The sequence below is a fragment of the Callithrix jacchus genome, chromosome 1 (assembly GCF_049354715.1).
Source record: "Callithrix jacchus isolate 240 chromosome 1, calJac240_pri, whole genome shotgun sequence".
In the NCBI taxonomy this organism is placed as follows: Eukaryota; Metazoa; Chordata; class Mammalia; order Primates; family Cebidae; genus Callithrix; species Callithrix jacchus.
In genome coordinates, this window is record NC_133502.1 from 100,038,007 (window position 1) to 100,056,171 (window position 18,165).

Consider the following 18,165-nt stretch of genomic DNA (forward strand, 5'->3'; position numbering starts at 1 on the left):
CCTTGACCCCCATGTATGTGCAGTCCTGGTATGTTACAGCATTCCACATTGATAGTTTTTCCACCCATCAACACTCCCTAAACACCACCACCAAATATAAGTATTCTGTAGTTTGTACCTCTTTCCAGCCTCCTGTGTCCCACATGGGGGTTCTGGTAGCTTGTTGCTGAAGTTGAAATTTTTGGAAACTGTGCTCTCAATCTTGCCCTGGTTATGCTCTGGAGTTTGTAGACATTCTTGGGTTGTTTGGTAGAGAAAGGATTGGATGTTCTAAGTTGGTCAGCCAGATTCTTATCCCATTACCTTTCATTGGGTCATTCGAGGCCTTTGAAATGGCTATTTCACAGGCATATATTGCAATTAGAGTATTCTCAACTGGGGTTGATTTTAGAAGATGAGAAAAGAGCATAAAAGAGAAAAAGAATGAGGCAACACAAACTGACTGACTGTATGGTTTTCTCTTTCTCAGATTCAGAAGTATTGCCAAGTCTTACTTCAGAAAGGCAGATGGTGTTTTGCTGCTGTATGATGTTACATGTGAGAAAAGCTTTCTTAATGTACGAGAATGGGTAGATATGGTTGAGGTAAGAAATCACAATGGAGAAACCGAAAATTACACTAGGACGTTTTAGGCCATCTTGGAAAATGTTGTTCTTCTTCGTCAGAGTGAACTTGATTAGTAACCATTGATCCAAGCCACCAGGAAGAATTGGATACTACAGGCAGAACTGGCAGCATTTATCTCTTGCTCAGGATTTGGGCACATTTCCCCAAAGCCAAGGACGCTAATGAAGGGAGCTTTGGGGAATAAAACTTGTAGGTTTTCTTATAGATAAAATCAGAATCCCATTGTAAGTAAGTGAAAATTCAGGTAGCCTGAGTATCAGCTCTTACCAACAAGGAGATGGTGTGGTTGGGTGTGTAATGTGGTTGGGGGCATGTAGGGGCGTCCATGGGCATAGGAAGTACAGCTGAAACACCACCTGGATGTGAGCATGTGTCAAGGTTCAGCTTCTATGGGAGCTCTCTTCTCAACTTTATTCTGGATCTTTAGATGTCTCAAGATACTACTGAAATACCAATTGGTATTTTAAACATGGGCGTAGCTTCTGTGCTTTCTTTGATTAAATAAGGTGATGTCTTTCACTTGAGAAACCTTCCTGTCCTCTAATTTCATGGTAAATAATTTTTAAAAATAGGAAATGATTTTGACCACGTTTAGCATACTGTCAACAGTTATTAACATAACACTATAGTTCAAGTTATGGTTCAGCATGCACTCTTGAAAAATAAAGTAGAGGCTAATACAGCTTTTCGAGTAAGCATATTATCTGTCATTTAAGCAGGCATTATATTGCAATAGTGGCTGAACAGAGGACTGGTTGCTGTCTGATCTCAAGTTAGCTTCTGGCATTAATGTTCTCTTTCTAACGAAAGTAGTAATGTGAGAAATGACTGACTCCAATTGGCAGTAAGACTTTGACAGTGATAAATAAATATACACTCTGTTCTATTAACTTATGACTTAAAATGATTATAAACACAATGAAAGTGTATTTACATTTATGTAACATTTTTACTACACGAAATTTCCCTGTGTTATAGTCCTCTCTCTGGCATCTGAGAAATGAAATAAGAAACATATTATCCTAACTTTATATGAGAAACTTGAGCCATAGGAAGCATAGGTAGCACTGGCTTAGAGTTATTTAGTGGTAAGGAGTAGAATAGGGGATCAAGCCAAACCTCCTGATTCAAGAGTGGTTTCTGTTTTGGTAAAGGACCAGACTCGGCAGATTACATGAAGAAGCCTCTGATATCAAGAAGGGATTCTAAGGCCTGTAATTATAGCACTTTGGGTAGTCAAGGCAGGGGATCGCTTGAGCTGAGGAGTTTGGGACCAGCCTGGGCAAAATAGTGAGACCCCCATCTCTACAAAAAATACAAATATTACCCAGGCTTGTTAGTATGGACATATAGTTCTAGCTACTTGGGAAACTGAGGTGGGAGGATCACCCGAGTTCTAGGAGGTCGAGGCTGCAGTGAGCCATGATTGTGCCACTGCACTCTAGCCTGAGTGACAGAGTGAGACCCCCATCTCAAAAAAAAAAAAAAAAAAAAAAAAGAATCCCAAGATATAATTAGTGCATAAAAGAGCAGTGGCTACTGAAGTGAACAAATGGAGATCCCTAAGATACAGCAATAAGTCCAGAAAATAACAGATAATACTAACTCATCCACACTAGTGTTTAAGAGCCACAGCAGAACTGGCTATTGACATTTTGGACTTAGTCTTTATTTAAAATCTTTGGGTTATGCTCAAGAAAAGGAGGCACAAAAGGCAAGGTCAGCCACAGTGAAATAACCCTTATGTAAAGTGGCCCACTGCCGTAATTTGCAAAGCCTCTTCACACGCTGTCATCTTTTCCACCATTTCCACCATTGGTATCACCTTTTCATAGGGTCTGAAAAGGAAGAAAACTATAGAAGAGATGAATTCTTAAATTTTGTTATGGATGATACTACATTAGATACTACCAATGGCATTTTGACTTTCACCTTGGGAGAAGGATGGGCACAGTGAAGGTTCTCCGTGGCTTACTGTTTCTAATTTGAGAAAGAAAATTCTACAGGGACGGTTTATATGGCCACTGTAAATATGGGTGGAAATGAATGGTGCGATCACTGGAATAGGCCAGAGGATTGAGAAGCAGTAGACTGTCAGTGGTGAACCGACCCTCTAAATTAATAATTGGTACACTTTGATGAAAAACTGTTTTTAAAAATCTTGTAATAGAATTATGGATAAAGGAAAATTATAGCCATTTATGTACCTGTCATGAATATTTTATTGATCGAATTTTCTGGGTAAAAGGCTAAATGGAGATACTTGAGATATTAAGATCTCTTCCCAATTTTAACACATTCAAAAATATTCTTTGGGTACCTAGCCTGTTCTTCTGTAGTAGTCTAGGTTCTCAGGATATATCTGTTAAGAAAAGAGACCCTATCCTTATGGAGCATATGTTCTAATGGGGGAGACAAAATGAAATAATATGCTGGAAGGTGACAATGTTATAGAAACAAAAAGAGAGCAGGTTAAAAGGCCTGGCGGTGAGCAAGTGGGCTGCAGTTTTCATTAGGGCAGCCTCACAGTGAAGGAGATACTTAAGTCGAGACTTAAAGAAGGTGTCCCTTAAGTCTATGGCTTTGAGAAGTCATTTAGATGCCTGGATTCTTGGGCTTACTGAAATGAATGTTTAACTAATAACTTTCAGATGATGCCCCTTGCATCCAGAGATCAACAAAGAACCCAATTAATGAGGGCCTTAATTTTGGAGAGGATCATTCATTCCCTTCTTTCCTTTGATTTTATTACACTCTGGAGCCTTCAGTCCAAGGAAAATTGTCTGAAGAGAAAGGAAGTTACTTACAATTTCATGTTGAGGCACGTTTTGTGATCCTGTATCAGGAATAGCCCCAAACCGAATGAGTACACAGGTATCTTTAGTCACTGCAAAGAGTAATTTCCACATTTTCATCAGGGCTGCAACTTCTCTTATTTAGGAACCAGAAACCTGTGTTTCTGTGCCAGTCAGGTTATCTTCCTGTATTCACATCATAGCCTGCTGAGATAGGATATGCCCTCATTAAATCTTTCAATTTACAGATAGGGAGACTGGAGCAGAAACCTGCAGAGACTTGCCTGATCTCACACCGCCAGTGGGTCATGCTGGTGGAGGGGTGGGTCTCAGACTTGACTCTGCCACTGACATCTCAATTCCATGAGCACCACTGTGACTGTAGGACATTGTGACAATTGCATAGGCCGACTTAGGAGCCTTATCTTAGAATCTATTATTTTGAAAGATTGGTACTTTCTCAGAAAAATGTTGACCTCAGGACTTTTATATTTTGCTTTTGTTGTAAACCGGAGAGCAGTGAGTGTGGAACTTCCAAATGCCCATTTTGTTTCATTATAGCTGAAAAATTACTGTGTATTTTGTAACTGTAATAATGAACTTGACTTGTGATCACTATTGTTTGAAGTAACAGTTGTAGAAAATTCTGTGGGCACCACAGCCAAATATGATTCTCTGGTCATGCCTTCTGGGTTTATATTGGCTTGTAGTGCTCTGTGTGCTTAAGATAAGAAATTAACAGGTATGTGTTTCCTTTGCCATAAAACTGATTAATCCCAGTGCCTTTTAACCTTTTCATTAACCTAAGGATGGAGCATTATATAGAGGCAAGGGTTATGGAGTTAGTTTGGACCCAGGCCCTGACCCTTATACCTTCTTATTTGACCTCTCTGAATTTCAGTTTTCTTCTCTGTAAATGGGAAAATGTATGGCTGTTTTTAGAGATACTTTGAGGTTTAAAGATATCCTCTATAAAGGATTTGGCACAAAAGGGGCAAAGGGAAATGGTAATTGTTGTTGCCATTGTTGATGTGGTCATCATAATTTGTCCAGATTTGATGTGTGCCCCATTTTTTTCCCCTTCCTCGTAGGATGCTGCCCATGAGAGTGTTCCCATCATGTTGGTTGGAAACAAGGCTGACCTTCGTGACACTGCTGCTGGAGAGGGACAAAAATGTGTCCCAGGGCACTTTGGAGAAAAACTGGCCATGGTAAGAGTGAAGATGCCTCGGAATTGGAAGAGAACATAGGGGTTTAGTGGCTTTGAAGTCAGTACCGTTCACTTTTGTCTACCTTTGCTTGAGAGGTTCTTTAATAAACCTCCCCGGTTTGAGGCGTCTGTCCTTCTTAACACAGGCAGAACTGCCATGACTTCTACCTTTTTTTACAAGTGTAAGTAATTATGCCAAGGATTAAGTCCCTCACAAAAGTAAAACAAGCTCATAGTCATTTTCTCCCATTGAGTATCATTGACAAATGGGAACCTAAATAATCCCATAATCTTCCTCCTCCCTCTTACCTACTTCCTAGACTCCTTCTCTAGTCCTGGAATCCAAGTAAAGGAAGAAAATGGTGTCCTAGTTTGAAAAGACGGCTTTGGTTTCAGAGGGTTACAATGCCAAGGGCAGAAGATGGTACAGTGTCTCACCTGTGTGGAAGGGCGTTGGAAGACTTCTTTTCTAAGATTTGTGCTTATTTGATATAAAAAATCATTCCCATATACAAATGCATATGTATTTTGGGATATGCATTTGTATACAGAAATAAACTCATTCCTATTTAGATTGTTGTCATGGGCAGTGTTTGTTCTCCCATCAGTGTCATCTGTCATTGTGTCAGAATGCTACCTGGCTCTCTTCTGACCTGTCTTACTCAGACAAGTAGTCAGATGCACCGTGGGTCAAATAAATTCATATTGCAGCCGTCTGATTTGATGTTGATAGTGTTGTCTGTTGTCAGCACCAGGAAGGGACTACTCTGAAGCATATGTATGTGAACTTCAAAAAGTTTCAGTTTTAATATTTTAAGCTAGAATAATCATTCTTGTTTTAAAATTTAGAACTGCAAACCAAATGTGATAAATGTCAAAACTAGGCAATGAAATGCAGAAGAGATTCATTCAACCCATATTTATTGGTGTCCACCATGTAAAAAACACTTCATTTTGTGCTGAACCAAGAGCAGAGAATGAAACAAACATTGTTTCATCGCCCTTGTATTGTTTACTATCTGAGAGAGTATTCCTTGCCCTTGTGTTGTTTACTATCTGGGGGAGACAGATGTTAAAATCATGAAATCTACATGCTAGGCACTTTCAACACAGCCACTTCGAGATCTAGTTATTCTTGGCAGCTTGCTGGCTTGATTCCCTCTCCATGATTTTACAGAGTTCCCAAAGTTTGCTTCCTTATGTATCTCATGACCTCCACACTCCTGCATCCTCAAAGGCAGTCTCTGTTTCACCCCATAACATCCTGGATATAGAAGTCAGCGGGAGCACTGACTGTTTCTATCAGAAATGCATTTGCTTTCTGATGTTTACGGATTTTCCATGGATTTCGGGGCTCATGGGTAAAGGTCCCATTGTGCTGTCTTTCCCCATTTCCTGGCTCTTCTCATTCTCCCTGTTCTAGAGCAAGTGTTTCCTCCTTCCCTTATCCCACACAGGACTGTTTACCCACACCCAGGCCCACAACACTTAGTTCTACTTTTTTAAGAGAAAGTGTCCAGCTGGTCAGACAGAGGCACACAAAAATAACTTGAGCAATTACTTGTGGTAACTGCTATGCAGGGAGAACACAGAGTGCTATGAAGATTTATGATGGAAAATCCTAATATAAACTTTTCAGGGTTAAGAACTACTGAATCTTAAATTGAAGGAAGGATTACCTAAAAATCCCAAAAGTAGGTAGGTGTCAGACTGGTGGAGAGTGGGGAGAACCTAGGTTATGGGAAGAGCAGGTACAAAGGTCTCAAGATAAGAAGGCTTTGTGGACATTGGAGAACTAGAGGAAGACTGGGGTAACTGTAGCCTGTAGCTCTTTGAGTGAGGAGGGATGAGTAAGGTGGGAGGTGAAGCTCAGAGCTTTCCTGGGGCCACGTGAAGCTGGGCCTCATTGGCCCTGGAAAAACATTTACACATTCGCTGAGGAGGAATGGGAGACATTGAAAGTTTGAAGCAAGAATGTGACATGGTACCTTATACACTATGGCTGGGAGGTTGAATGATGGAGGACTAGAACATGTCCATTGGTTTTAGCAACATGGAGGCTGCTGGATCCAGAAAGGAAAAGTTAGCGGGAAGGAGGATGTGTTAGCTGCTGGCCAAGAGGAAACAGACGCTTGATGGACATTTAACTCCTGAGTGGTTACCTTAAAGTCATCTTTGTCTCAGAATATTTGATAAAGAACATTTGGTAGCATGCATTTGACTGTTGGAAATAAAAACCTTAAAACATGAACTTATCTATTTTTTAAATGTACAGTAAAAATCCTCCAACTTGGAACTGTTCTTGGAGTACCTATGCTTTAACCATTTTCTTTGTAAGTATTAGAACTCTGAATTCAGTTTCTTAGCTATTAGTTACTCTTAGCATGCTCAATAGGAACATATTTTTATTTTACTGATTTTAAAAGCTAAAATTCCAGGAACCTCAATGAAGGGCTTCTTTTAATTGTGTATATTTCTTTTCTACAGACGTATGGGGCGTTATTCTGTGAAACAAGTGCCAAAGATGGTTCTAACATAGTGGAAGCCGTTCTGCACCTTGCTCGGTAAAGCTTGGGAAAATGGATGGAGGACTGAATTTTCACTTGTTGCATATGTTACATTTCTTGTCCTTAATGTACAGATAGAATGTATGTGGGAAAACACTCTTATCTTTCAGTCATGGTGGGAGAAATAAATATATGTATATTATAAAAACTGTCAGTGCTGCTGTGAACACTGGCAAAATATCTTTACTGCCAAAGAAAAGAGGTGCTTCTGAGGTGTTGACATTTCTGAAAAATGTCACCGCAAAGCTAATAGTCGATGTGTATGAATCATTTCCAGGAACCAGATTTTAAACACAAGAGACTATTATGAATGCAACTATCTATTATGATATTTTCCCGGGCAAAAGGGGAAAAAAAACAAAGCAAATTGTATGTCATGCCAGTTGGAAACACTTCGTCAGAATTATTACCTAGGTAATTATTAAGCTAAGGCAATAGTGTTAATAATAAATAACATTTTGGATGTACAATAGAATGAAAATGGAATCACTAAAGAACTTGGATATACAGGTATGTGTTTTAATCCTTGAAGTAATTCTTAAGAAATAATATTATACATTAGATTTTTCCCTTCTGCTTAGTTTTCTGCCATAAATGAAAAATTATTCTTTACTGGCCTAGAGGGATTAAATATCAAAAAAGGAAAAAAATCAAAATGTGCATTACAAAATTCAGAGCAATTATCTTTAATTGCAGACAGTTAAAATATAACTTTAGGCATGTCATTCTTTTTTTGCTTATTTGTAAAATTTTATAAGAATCTTAATTTTAGTATGATAATTGCCTTCTTCTGCTAGTGAACATTGATAGTTAAAATACTTTGCAATATCTTTAATGCTGTTTTTCAATGAATAACCTAGGGCTGGGTGCAGTGGCTCACACCTGTAATCCCAGCAGATCCCATTGGTTTCAGCAACATGGAGGCTGCTGGATCCAGTAAGGAAAAGTTAGCAGGAAGGAGGGTGGAGGGTATGTTAACTGCTAGCTAAGAGGAAGCAGACTCTTGATGGATATTTAATTCCTGAGTGGTTACCTTAAACTCATTTTTATGAGAGACGAGGCAGGAGGTTCACTTGAGCTCAGGAGTTTGAAACTAGCCTGGGCAAGATAATGAGACCTTGTCTCTATTTAATAAAAAAGAAGAGAGACAGAGATACACACACACACACACACACACACACACACACACAAACACACACACACACATTAATGATTTGGCATTTATAGTGCTTAATAAAATAAAGTTCTATTAATAGAATGCTTAGACTAGGACTATGGGATAGACTATTGCCCTCACTTAAAAGAATCAGGAAATGGACTTGGGGGGCCTGCGTGACATTAGTTTGTGGCAGGTTTGGCAGATGTCCTGTATTCACACTCAGTCTTTGAACATTTTCCTCTTTGACATCAGTCCAGGAGAGATAGCCATCTCCCTTTACATCACTGGGAGTCATTTTTATTTAAAGGAAAAACAGTCCTAACCTTGAATGTGACCTAGAACATTTTTTCTTTTGCATTAGGCTGTTTTGTGCATCTCTATAAAGGAATACCTGAGACTGTGCAATTTATAAAGAAAAAGGTTTAATTGGCTCATGGTTCTGCAGGCTTTATGGGAAACTTAGTGCTGGCATCTGCTTGGCTTTTGGTGAAGTCTCAGGGAGCGTTTATTCATGGTGGAAGGTGAAGGGGAGCCAGCGTGTCACATGAGAAGAGAGGGAGCAAGGAAAGGGAAGGGGCTACAATCTTTTAAACAACCAGATCTCCTATGAACTCAGAGCAAGAACTCACTCATCACCAAGGGGATGGAACTAAGCCATTTCTGAGACATCCACCTGCTTGATTCAGTACCTCCCAGGAGGCCCCACCTCTAACACTGAAGGATGAGATTTGGAGGGGACAAACCTCCAAACCATTTCACCTTTTAAAAGAAAAGAAAACGATATTTGAACATGTATACATTCAACTAAATTATGTGTTTTTTTTTGTTTCTTTGTTTCTTTTTGCCTGTGAATAGTAGGAGAATCATGAGCTGATAATCACATTATCACATTTGTGAAAAAAGAGTCAGAGTAAAACTTTTATGTGTCGGGTTGACTAACAGATTCCATGCACTTGTGGGTGCACAGGAATCGCCAGCTATTTTGGCCAAACGAGCTACATTCAGTAAAGAGGGGAGAGTTCAGTAAAATGCAGAAGTTGAATTTACTAAAGATCAAATAACTGTTGAATTGTCAGGTTTTTATTTTTCAAATTGTTGTGCTGGTGTTTCATTAATATGTTGCTGAGAACTGCTGGATGGAAGTGATACAGTGGCTGGGCAGATGGCGGCAGGGAAGGATCTGCGGTCTTCAGAGCATCACTGGGGTGCCTTAGCCTTGGTCAGCAGAGTACATTATTGCTGCTCCCATGCAGCAGTAACAGACGCAGCAGGTCAAGCCTTGCATATGGATACTGGCTGCTGCCCAGCATATTGGAGGATTGTGGTGTCAGGAGGCTCAAAGTCGATTTTTAAATATACTTCCAAATAGCTGTGAGGTCTTGAACAAGTCCCTGTCTTTCTTTTGGCAACTCTGATCTATGAAATGAGGACAGGGGCTGAAGGAAATGATCCCAAAGATCCTTTATAATTCTAACAGTCTGTGACTCTGTATATGACAGCCTGTACTCCACTGAATATCTTAATCACTGTTTAATGCTCTGTTTATCTTATGGGGTCATATTAAAGTTAAATGGCTCCAAAGTGCCCAGGTCACACCCAGAGTGAAGAATCGATTCTCTTTATTATGTCATAAAGATGGGTGAGGCTGTAAGTTTCCTGTGCCTTTCCTCCCTTCTGCTCCTATGTGGCATGTTGGGTCAGCCAGGCATTGGACCTGCTTACAGTAAAGCTTAGACCCCAGCTTCTATATGTTTACTTAAAACAACTGGTGTGCAAAGGCATTTTCATAACTAGGTTATTTCAGCTCCATAATGGACAGGTTATAGTTGTTTTTTTTAAAGCTTTAGACAAGAAATCAGATAAGCTTCTTGCGAATCATTTATCATAAAGGTTTCTGTTTTATTGTTATTGCATTATGGCCAGGCTTTGGGCTTCTAGTGATGTTAGTGATGTGTTAAATATAAAATATATAAATAAAGCAAACATATGAAGAATTTAATTGCCTTATACCCAGCATTCGGAATTGCTTGTCAAAGTTCCCAACCCTTAAAAGGAAATGTTATAGTCTCCACAGGTAAAATTATCATTTTTAAAAGTTTTACAACCTTGGGAAATGTATGTATAATGCAAAACATGTATGTTTTCAGTTTAGATTTCATAGGTTGAGATCATATCATGTCATAAAACTAGAAGAAAGTATGGGTTTGCACTGTTTGAAACAATTTATTTTTAAAGGGAGGCCATAAATGTTTGGTTAACAACCTGAATTACTCTGTATTTTCTTAGAAAATCTCTCAACCCCAGGAAGAGTTTCTCCTAGAAATGCAATTTCCCTCTAGTGCTGATAGGTCATCTTTCATAATCATTGTCACATTAGTAAGTAAATTTGCCATTCCAGAACCACAGCCTTTAAACACTTTGCAACGGATTCAAGTTCAAGAGGCATTTAATTATCAACTGCCTGAAATTGGAGAAAAACCTCAAAAAACTTAGGCTAACATGCCAGTTCAGCATCAGAGCTGAGCCCAGTGGGTTCTGTCCATAAGACTGAGTCATTTAAACTGCAGTTGTTAAGCATATGGTAGTTTTTGGTGAGGGGACTTAATTTTCCCAGCCTTAAATCTGTTTTAGATGTCTGGAATTATATCTGTATAATTTCCTTAAACTGGAGCATGCCTGCCTTTTTGGTGGATTAAAGAGGCTGAAGGCCAGATGAAAATGTGGGTATATACCTTCCCCCTTAATATTTGCTTTCGGGTTCAATAATGTCTGCATTATGGGCACTTAGCGTGTACATGGCCCCATACTATGTTCAATAGAGACATCAAGGGAATAAAGACTGACCTTTCAATTTAACATTACAGAAAAACAAAAAAAATGACAGTAGATGGCCATATAGCCATATGGTAGGTAGCTGATAGAGGCCATTGGCAAGAAGAGAGAGATGTAGATCATTCTGTAAGGATACTATAGTTATTGTGCCCATTTTACAGTTAGGGAAATTAGAAATTAGATTACTTAATCGGCTTGCTCAGTGACACATCTAGTAAGTGGCAAAGTGGGGACTCTTCACCAACTTGAATAACTGGCTTGCTTAAATGTTGATAATCTCAGGGTCTCTACCGTCCTCTCTTCCTTTTCGTTCTCTGTCTGCCCAGTGTCTTCCATCCACATGACTTCTGGAACCATCTCTAGCTGGCGACTTTCAGTTTTTGTATTTTTAACTCCCACCTCTTTTTAAAATCCTGAAAGCATGGAGTGAACCTTCCACTGGAAGCTCCATAGTCATGGTGACCCTGCATATCCAAATCCTACTGTGTTTATGTGGCTTTAAACGTGTTCCCCAATCTGTATTCCCTTTCTCAGGAATCTACCAAAATTATAATTAAACAAGTCACCTGGAGTTAGTCTTGATTCTTTTTCTTTCTTGCTTTATCCCTTGCCTCCAGGGGCTTCTGAAGATAGTCTTTCAGTCTCTTTTGAATCCATGCATCTTTCTCACTTTCTCCGTTTTTCTGCTTTGATTCAGGCCTCAAAATTCCCTACCTGGGCTAGTGCAAGAATTTCTGCCTCAGAGTTTCTCTAATATCTGTTCATCCTCTACCCTGTAATCAGATAATCTTTATAAATAAAGATCCAGTTAATATTTACTTTCTTGCATCCAACCCTACATTGGTATCCTACTGACAACACAGAGTCCCAGCTCCTTAGCATGTGGCTGATAGCCTTTCACAGCATGATATAGTTTGGCTGTGTCCCCACCCAAATCTCAACTTGAATTGTGTCTCTCAGAATTCCCGTGTGTTGTGGGAAGGACCCAGGGGGAGGTAATTGAGTCATGGTGGCTGGTCTTTCTTGCTATGCTCGTGATAGTGAATAAGTTTCACTAGATCTGATGGGTTTATCAGGGGTTTCTGCTTTTGCTTCGCTCTGATTTTTCTCTTGCTGCTGCCATTTAAGAAGTACCTTTTGCCTCCTGCCATGATTCTGAGGTGTCCCAGCCATGTGGAACTGTAAGTCCAATTAAACCTCTTTTTGTTCCCAGTTTCAGGTATGTCTTTATCAGCAACATGTAAATAAACTAATATGCAGTCTGACCTCAACTACCTTTTTTGAATTTCTAGCTCTTTTTCCCAAATGAGTGATAATCTGTAGACATAGCAAACTGCATCCAATCATGGCCAAGCTCTTTTATGCCTCTGCCTTTCTGCATGCTGTTCCCTGCACCTGGAATCTCTTTTCTATTCTTTCACAAGGTCTCTCCAATGTCAGAGTCTGTAAGAAGCCCCATCTCTGTGAAACCCACAACACACTGTGCATGTGTGGCAGCTGCTCTCTCAGGACCACAAGATTATTTATTTAGACATTTGACTCTTCCCTCAAACTCACTAGCTGAAGGTCCCAGAGCCTAGCATAAATTGGGTATTTATTCAATGACAGAATGACTGAGATTTTGCAATTGGAAGTTGTATTAATCTTCCGTTGTCCTTGTAACAAACTCCCACAGATGTAGAGACTTAAATAATGCAGATTTCTTATCTGACAAGTTTGGAGATCAGAAGTCTCAAATGCATCTTCCTGGGTGTTAGGGTTGAATTGTGTCTCCTCTTTCTTCTCCTGAGTCTCTGATGCCTTATCTGTGAGGTGAGGATAATACTACTTACCCATCTCCTGTCAGGTGTGGGTGTTTGGGGTATATATCAAATATTGAAAAACATGTATATTGCATTTACCAGCTAGCCTACAGCTAGAATTAGTTCCTTTTTTTCCCGGTTGAGATGTCTTATTTCCAACTCACAGTGCAGTGGTTTTCAAAAGGTAAGATTTATCAGCACCTTCTGCAGCTGTGCTGGCCAATTTGGTAGCCTCTAGCCACTCACAATGTGGCTAATGCAAATTCAGATGTACTGTGTTCAATATAGAGTGGATTTTGAAGGCCTTCTCCACATTATAAAATATCTCATTAATAGTGTTTTTATTGACCACATGCTGAAATGACAATATTTCTGCTATACTGGGTTAAATAAAATATATTAATAAAATTAATATTACCTATTTCTTTTTACCTTTTAAAAATATGGCTACTAAATAATTCAAACTGACATGTATGGATTCCATTGTATTTTTGTTAAGCAGCGCAGCTCTGCTGGAGGCACATGGATTCCCGGTAGTTTCAGTTAAGTGCTTCATCATAAACCATCCCAAAACTTGGTTCCCCAAAACAACAACCAATTTTTATTTCTCACAAGTGGCAGAGGTGGCTGGATCTCAGCTGGAAAGTTTCTGGACTGCTCATGCGTGGGTGTCTCCTACATTGCAGCTACACTGGGGCTGTAGCTCAGGCTGGATGTCAGCCACCAGGATGTTCCTCCTTGTGGCTTCACTCCACTTGGCATCTCAGTCCCCAGGGCCATTCTGGTGGCCTCTCTTCATTGACGAACCCTGGACTTCTTGAACCCTGGACTTTGAAGGGGGTAGAGATTGATACAGCCCAGCATTGTAAACACTTGGGTTTAGAAGTCATGGAACACCATTTAGAAGTCACAGAACACCATTACAAGCAGGTAGAGAGCCAGCCCTGACGAAGAGGGTAGTGGGGGAAACTTTCACCTCTTGATGGGAGAGGCATCAGGCACTGAAAAGAGCAGAATTATCTGGAGCCATCTTAGGGAGGCACTTATGTCATCCACAGAGATAGCCATTCAGCTTGTCTAAGACTTCCAGGTCTTCATATTTCACAAGCATCTGCAGGGGCTACACCTAGAAGGATACTTCCCTAGGGGTTTTTCATAAGATCTTGGAGAGTAAAACATTTTTTGTGAGTCTTGCCTCTAGCAGTTAATACTGGAACAAACTTAAGGACAGAAAAGGATGGTGGTAAATCCATTGTTACCTCCATGATCATGAATAATTAAAGAATGGTTATAAAATCACCACTGCTTTTGTTAAGCTCAGCAAGCCTTACAGGAAGCTGGAAACCAGGTTCCAGAGTGTTAAGGAGCATGCTATGTGTATCACAGGTTCTACAGCATCCTGAAACCTCAGGAGAGAGTGAGGGGACGAGGGGTGTGTGTGTGTGTTTGTGCCTGTGTCCTCAGAAACAGCTCAGAAAACAGGTGCTGGAGCCAGACTGTATGGTTTGAATCCCACTTCTGTGGTCATCTGACCTAAGGGAACTGTCTTAAGCTCTTTTTGCCCTCATTTTCTCACATGCAAAATGGGGCACAACGTATTTATATGGTTTTTATAAAGATTAAGTCAACACTTATAAAGCAGTTAGAATAGTGTCTAGAAGGCCATGCAGACACTTAGTATGGCTCTTTTCTTTTCTACAGTGCCATCAGTGGCTTAGTTTTTATACCTCAGTAATCCTCTCTCTCTCTTCCTTTCTCTCTCAGAGAAGTAAAAAAGAGAACTGACAAGGATGACAGCAAATCCATTACCAATCTGACCGGGACCAATTCCAAAAGGTCACCACAGATGAAGAATTGTTGCAACGGCTAAATCCCAAACATCCTTGGCCTGTGAAGTCTCCATTTCCAGCATACTGAATCTGTGTGACTTGTTTGGCTCTGAATCGAGTGGTGCATCCTACTGACACTGTCATATGGAGAGTTGCAGTACAGGAAACCTGAACCCTGCTCTCAGGTCGCTCTGGAACTTTGTCTCTTCTTTGTTTTGTCTCCATGACTGATTTGGGTTCTCTGGTTAAATAGACTAGTCATGTCCTTACAGGTCTTAAAAAAATAACACGTAAATGTTTTTAAAATGGTTTTAAAAAAGGAAATCACATGCTCAGATCAAAGCTGTAGAGGAAACTGTCATAATTAGATTCGCGTGGTTGCTGACTTTGTGGGTAACCTAAGACTGCATTTAAATATTTGATACTAAAGTTTTGTTAAAAGGGGGTTCTCATCCTGGCTTTTCTCTTCACTGGCCTTGTGATCTTGGAGATGTCACCAGCCCATGTTGCATCTGTTTCTTCACCTGTGAAGTGAGCAGCTTGCCCTCCAAGGCCTTGCAGCCCTCGGCACCTCACAGATTCTGTGGGAAGCAGTAGGAAGGAAGAACTGTGGTTATTCCTGCTTTTTTAATATTGGAATATTGATTTTTCTCACTTCTGAATTAAGGACAGAATTTAATAAAGAAAAACATGAAAACATCTATTATTTTATGTATAAAGAAACATGTTTGAGACAAAAATAGTTGTATATAAAAGAGGGTATTTCATACTCTCAGAATACTTATAAAGCCCATTGTTTAAATTTGGTGTTAAAATTCTAATGAAAACATGTAAAGCCACACGCTACTGAAAGCACAATGCCCAGGAAAGTTGTCACTCTTCACTAAGAAAAAAAAAATCCATGATGGAGTGGTTGCCAGAGGCTGAGAAAGGGAGGAAAAGGAGTGATTGCTAATGGGTGTGTGGTTTCTTTGGGGAGATGATGAAAATGTTCTGGAATTGGAATCATGATAATAGTTACATAACTGTTTGAATATACTAAGAACCACTGAATTGTGTTCTTTGAAAGGGTGAATTTTATGGTGTGAATTATCTCACTAAAAAAGTATACTAGTGCTGAGAGTGATTTAACATTTTGCAAAATGAAAATATCTATCCCTTTGATTTCAAAGCGTCCCATGGTTTAGAAGCATAACCTGTAATGTAATGCAAGTCCCCTAACTCTCTAGTTGCTAACATTAACTTCCTTCAGTAGTAATCAATGAAAGAAATACTATGCGTAATTTGGAAATAATGTCTTTGAAAGAAGAATCGTTATTAGCAAAGGTGAGCCAGGGTCCTTTGTTTAATGTGACTGGTGGCTTATCATCACGAATGATCTGCTTGGGCTTGTTCTTCTTCCAGAACCTGCATTGCTTCCCAGACTTCCCCAGTGAAATGTCTCTAAGAGCCAAAGGAGTCAAGGGTGGGACTGCAACAAAAGACTCTAATTTATCTTGCTTCATATAGGTCCAGGCTCCAAGTAGTTTGCTGAAGGAACTTATTTATTGTACTATATAAGCTAAAAACATTTATTTTTGTTGAACTAAAACAATTCCATGTAGCAATCATTTTTCTGTTCATGGTGTTTGTGATAGAACCTTAAATTCCCCAAGCTTCAGTTTTTTAAAAAATGGGCATTACACGATGTATTACATGCAAAGATTCTAAGTAGCTACATCATCATTTAACTTTTATAAACACGGCTTCTCCCTATTGAAGACATCTGATATTTTTGCTGGAAAGTTGGATCTATCCACAGTAACTCTACCATGAATCCCTGTTTCTTGGTTCCAGAAAAAGAAAAGATTACATTTCTAATCATATAGAATGCCTTGTTTATGGGAAATATTTCAGAATAAGGGGAGTATTATGTGGCATGGTGAAACAGAAGTTTTGCCATGGCTGTTTACCTTCGTGGCATCTTTTGATGAGATGGGTGAGATTGGGTCTGATATATATCTGCTGATATATGGGACACATGTTTAGGTTTTAGTGCAGTTGCACAAAACTGTGTTAATTTGTATGTTACTGTGTTGCCTTTATTTATTTTCTCCAAAGTGTCTCTTTCTATTGGTTTTACAATCTGTAAATAAGAGTATGCCTGTAGTACAGAAGTATTTTTGTGGTCTTTACCTCTGGATTGTCGTGTCAGTATACCCAAGTTGATGAGATTACATCGGTGCCTTTGATAGACAAGCCAATTGTCTTTAACTATTTGAGCCCTGATAAATATTATGGTAATGTAATCCAAATTAGAGACTTAGAGCTCTGGTTAGCAATCAGAGAAGCTATGTAAAGCTCTGTATGCTGCAATGCTGGGAGATCATGGTGATTACCGACGTTTTGATTTTATGAAGGGGTTCTCAAATTTAAAGCACATTTTCAGTAAGGACAAACATATTTAATATTTTTACCTTAGACTTAACTTGATACATTTGCATATTACTATGGAGGTTATTTACCCTGTCTCTGTTCTTCTTTAAGAGCTTTTAAAATCAAAGTTATACTACACTCCATTTTTAAATGCATCCTGCTACATTGGAAAATATTTTAATTTCATTATGGAAAATAATGTTGGATAAGGAGATATTTTTCACTGTTAACTTTTAGCCCATGCAGTTTCATAATTTATTTGTTTCACTTGCTGCTTTATATGACACATGTGACATTTGATTATTTAATACTCGATGTGATTCACATAAACCCAAGTTGCACAGCCCTCCTGTTGAAGATAAAATTGAGGTTAAAGATAAAGATTTATTTTCATATTTGTACAGTGATCGGCTTCAGAGTGATGGTTTTTGTGGGCTTTTATTGTATGTGTCTAAAGAAATTTCATATGTATATGTTAAGTAGGCCTCTGAGTACTGAATAATTGTTTTATGATTTTGATTTATATGGTTTACATTTTCATTGTATGGGCCATATTTTGTTTATGCTGTTTATTTCTCTTCAAACCATTAATAATTATACCATAAAGTATAATTTTATAGCAATGCAAATGTCTAAGGACTATAAATATTTTCTGCATTGTAAATTCAATAAAGCTTGCTTCCTTTGGCCTTTGGGGTGTTTCCTTCAGCTTTATTGCAGATATCTCTGAAGTAATATTAATTCTAGGATGTGTTTGCCTCTAAAACACTTGTCTTTTCTGGCCATGGCGAGCTGAGTGTTGGGAGAGAAGAATGCGTGCCTGGTGTTCAGTGTTCAGTGCTGTGGCACAGACAAGTCATCCTGGCCAACAGGGCGGCAGTAGACCAGCTTGGGGCAGGACAGCCAGGACTAGTGAGGCTTTTGTGGAA

General features: G+C 39.2%; 1 protein-coding gene across 2 annotated transcripts in view; it reads left to right on the forward strand.

The window, feature by feature from the left end:
• Positions 1-17,925, forward strand: part of RASEF (RAS and EF-hand domain containing) — an 80,640-nt gene extending 62,715 nt beyond the window's left edge. Inside the window, exons 14-17 of one of the 2 annotated variants that reach the window (XM_035303786.3) lie at positions 470-584; positions 4,514-4,633; positions 7,120-7,196; positions 14,757-17,925. In XM_035303786.3, coding sequence (XP_035159677.2) covers positions 470-584; positions 4,514-4,633; positions 7,120-7,196; positions 14,757-14,862 — 418 coding nt within the window. In that variant the 3' untranslated portion in view covers positions 14,863-17,925. Of the gene's footprint in view, positions 1-469; positions 585-4,513; positions 4,634-7,119; positions 7,197-7,476; positions 7,606-14,756 lie in introns of those variants that run through there. The other variant, XM_035303794.3, reaches the window with a different exon arrangement.
• The last annotated feature ends 240 nt before the right edge of the window (positions 17,926-18,165 follow it).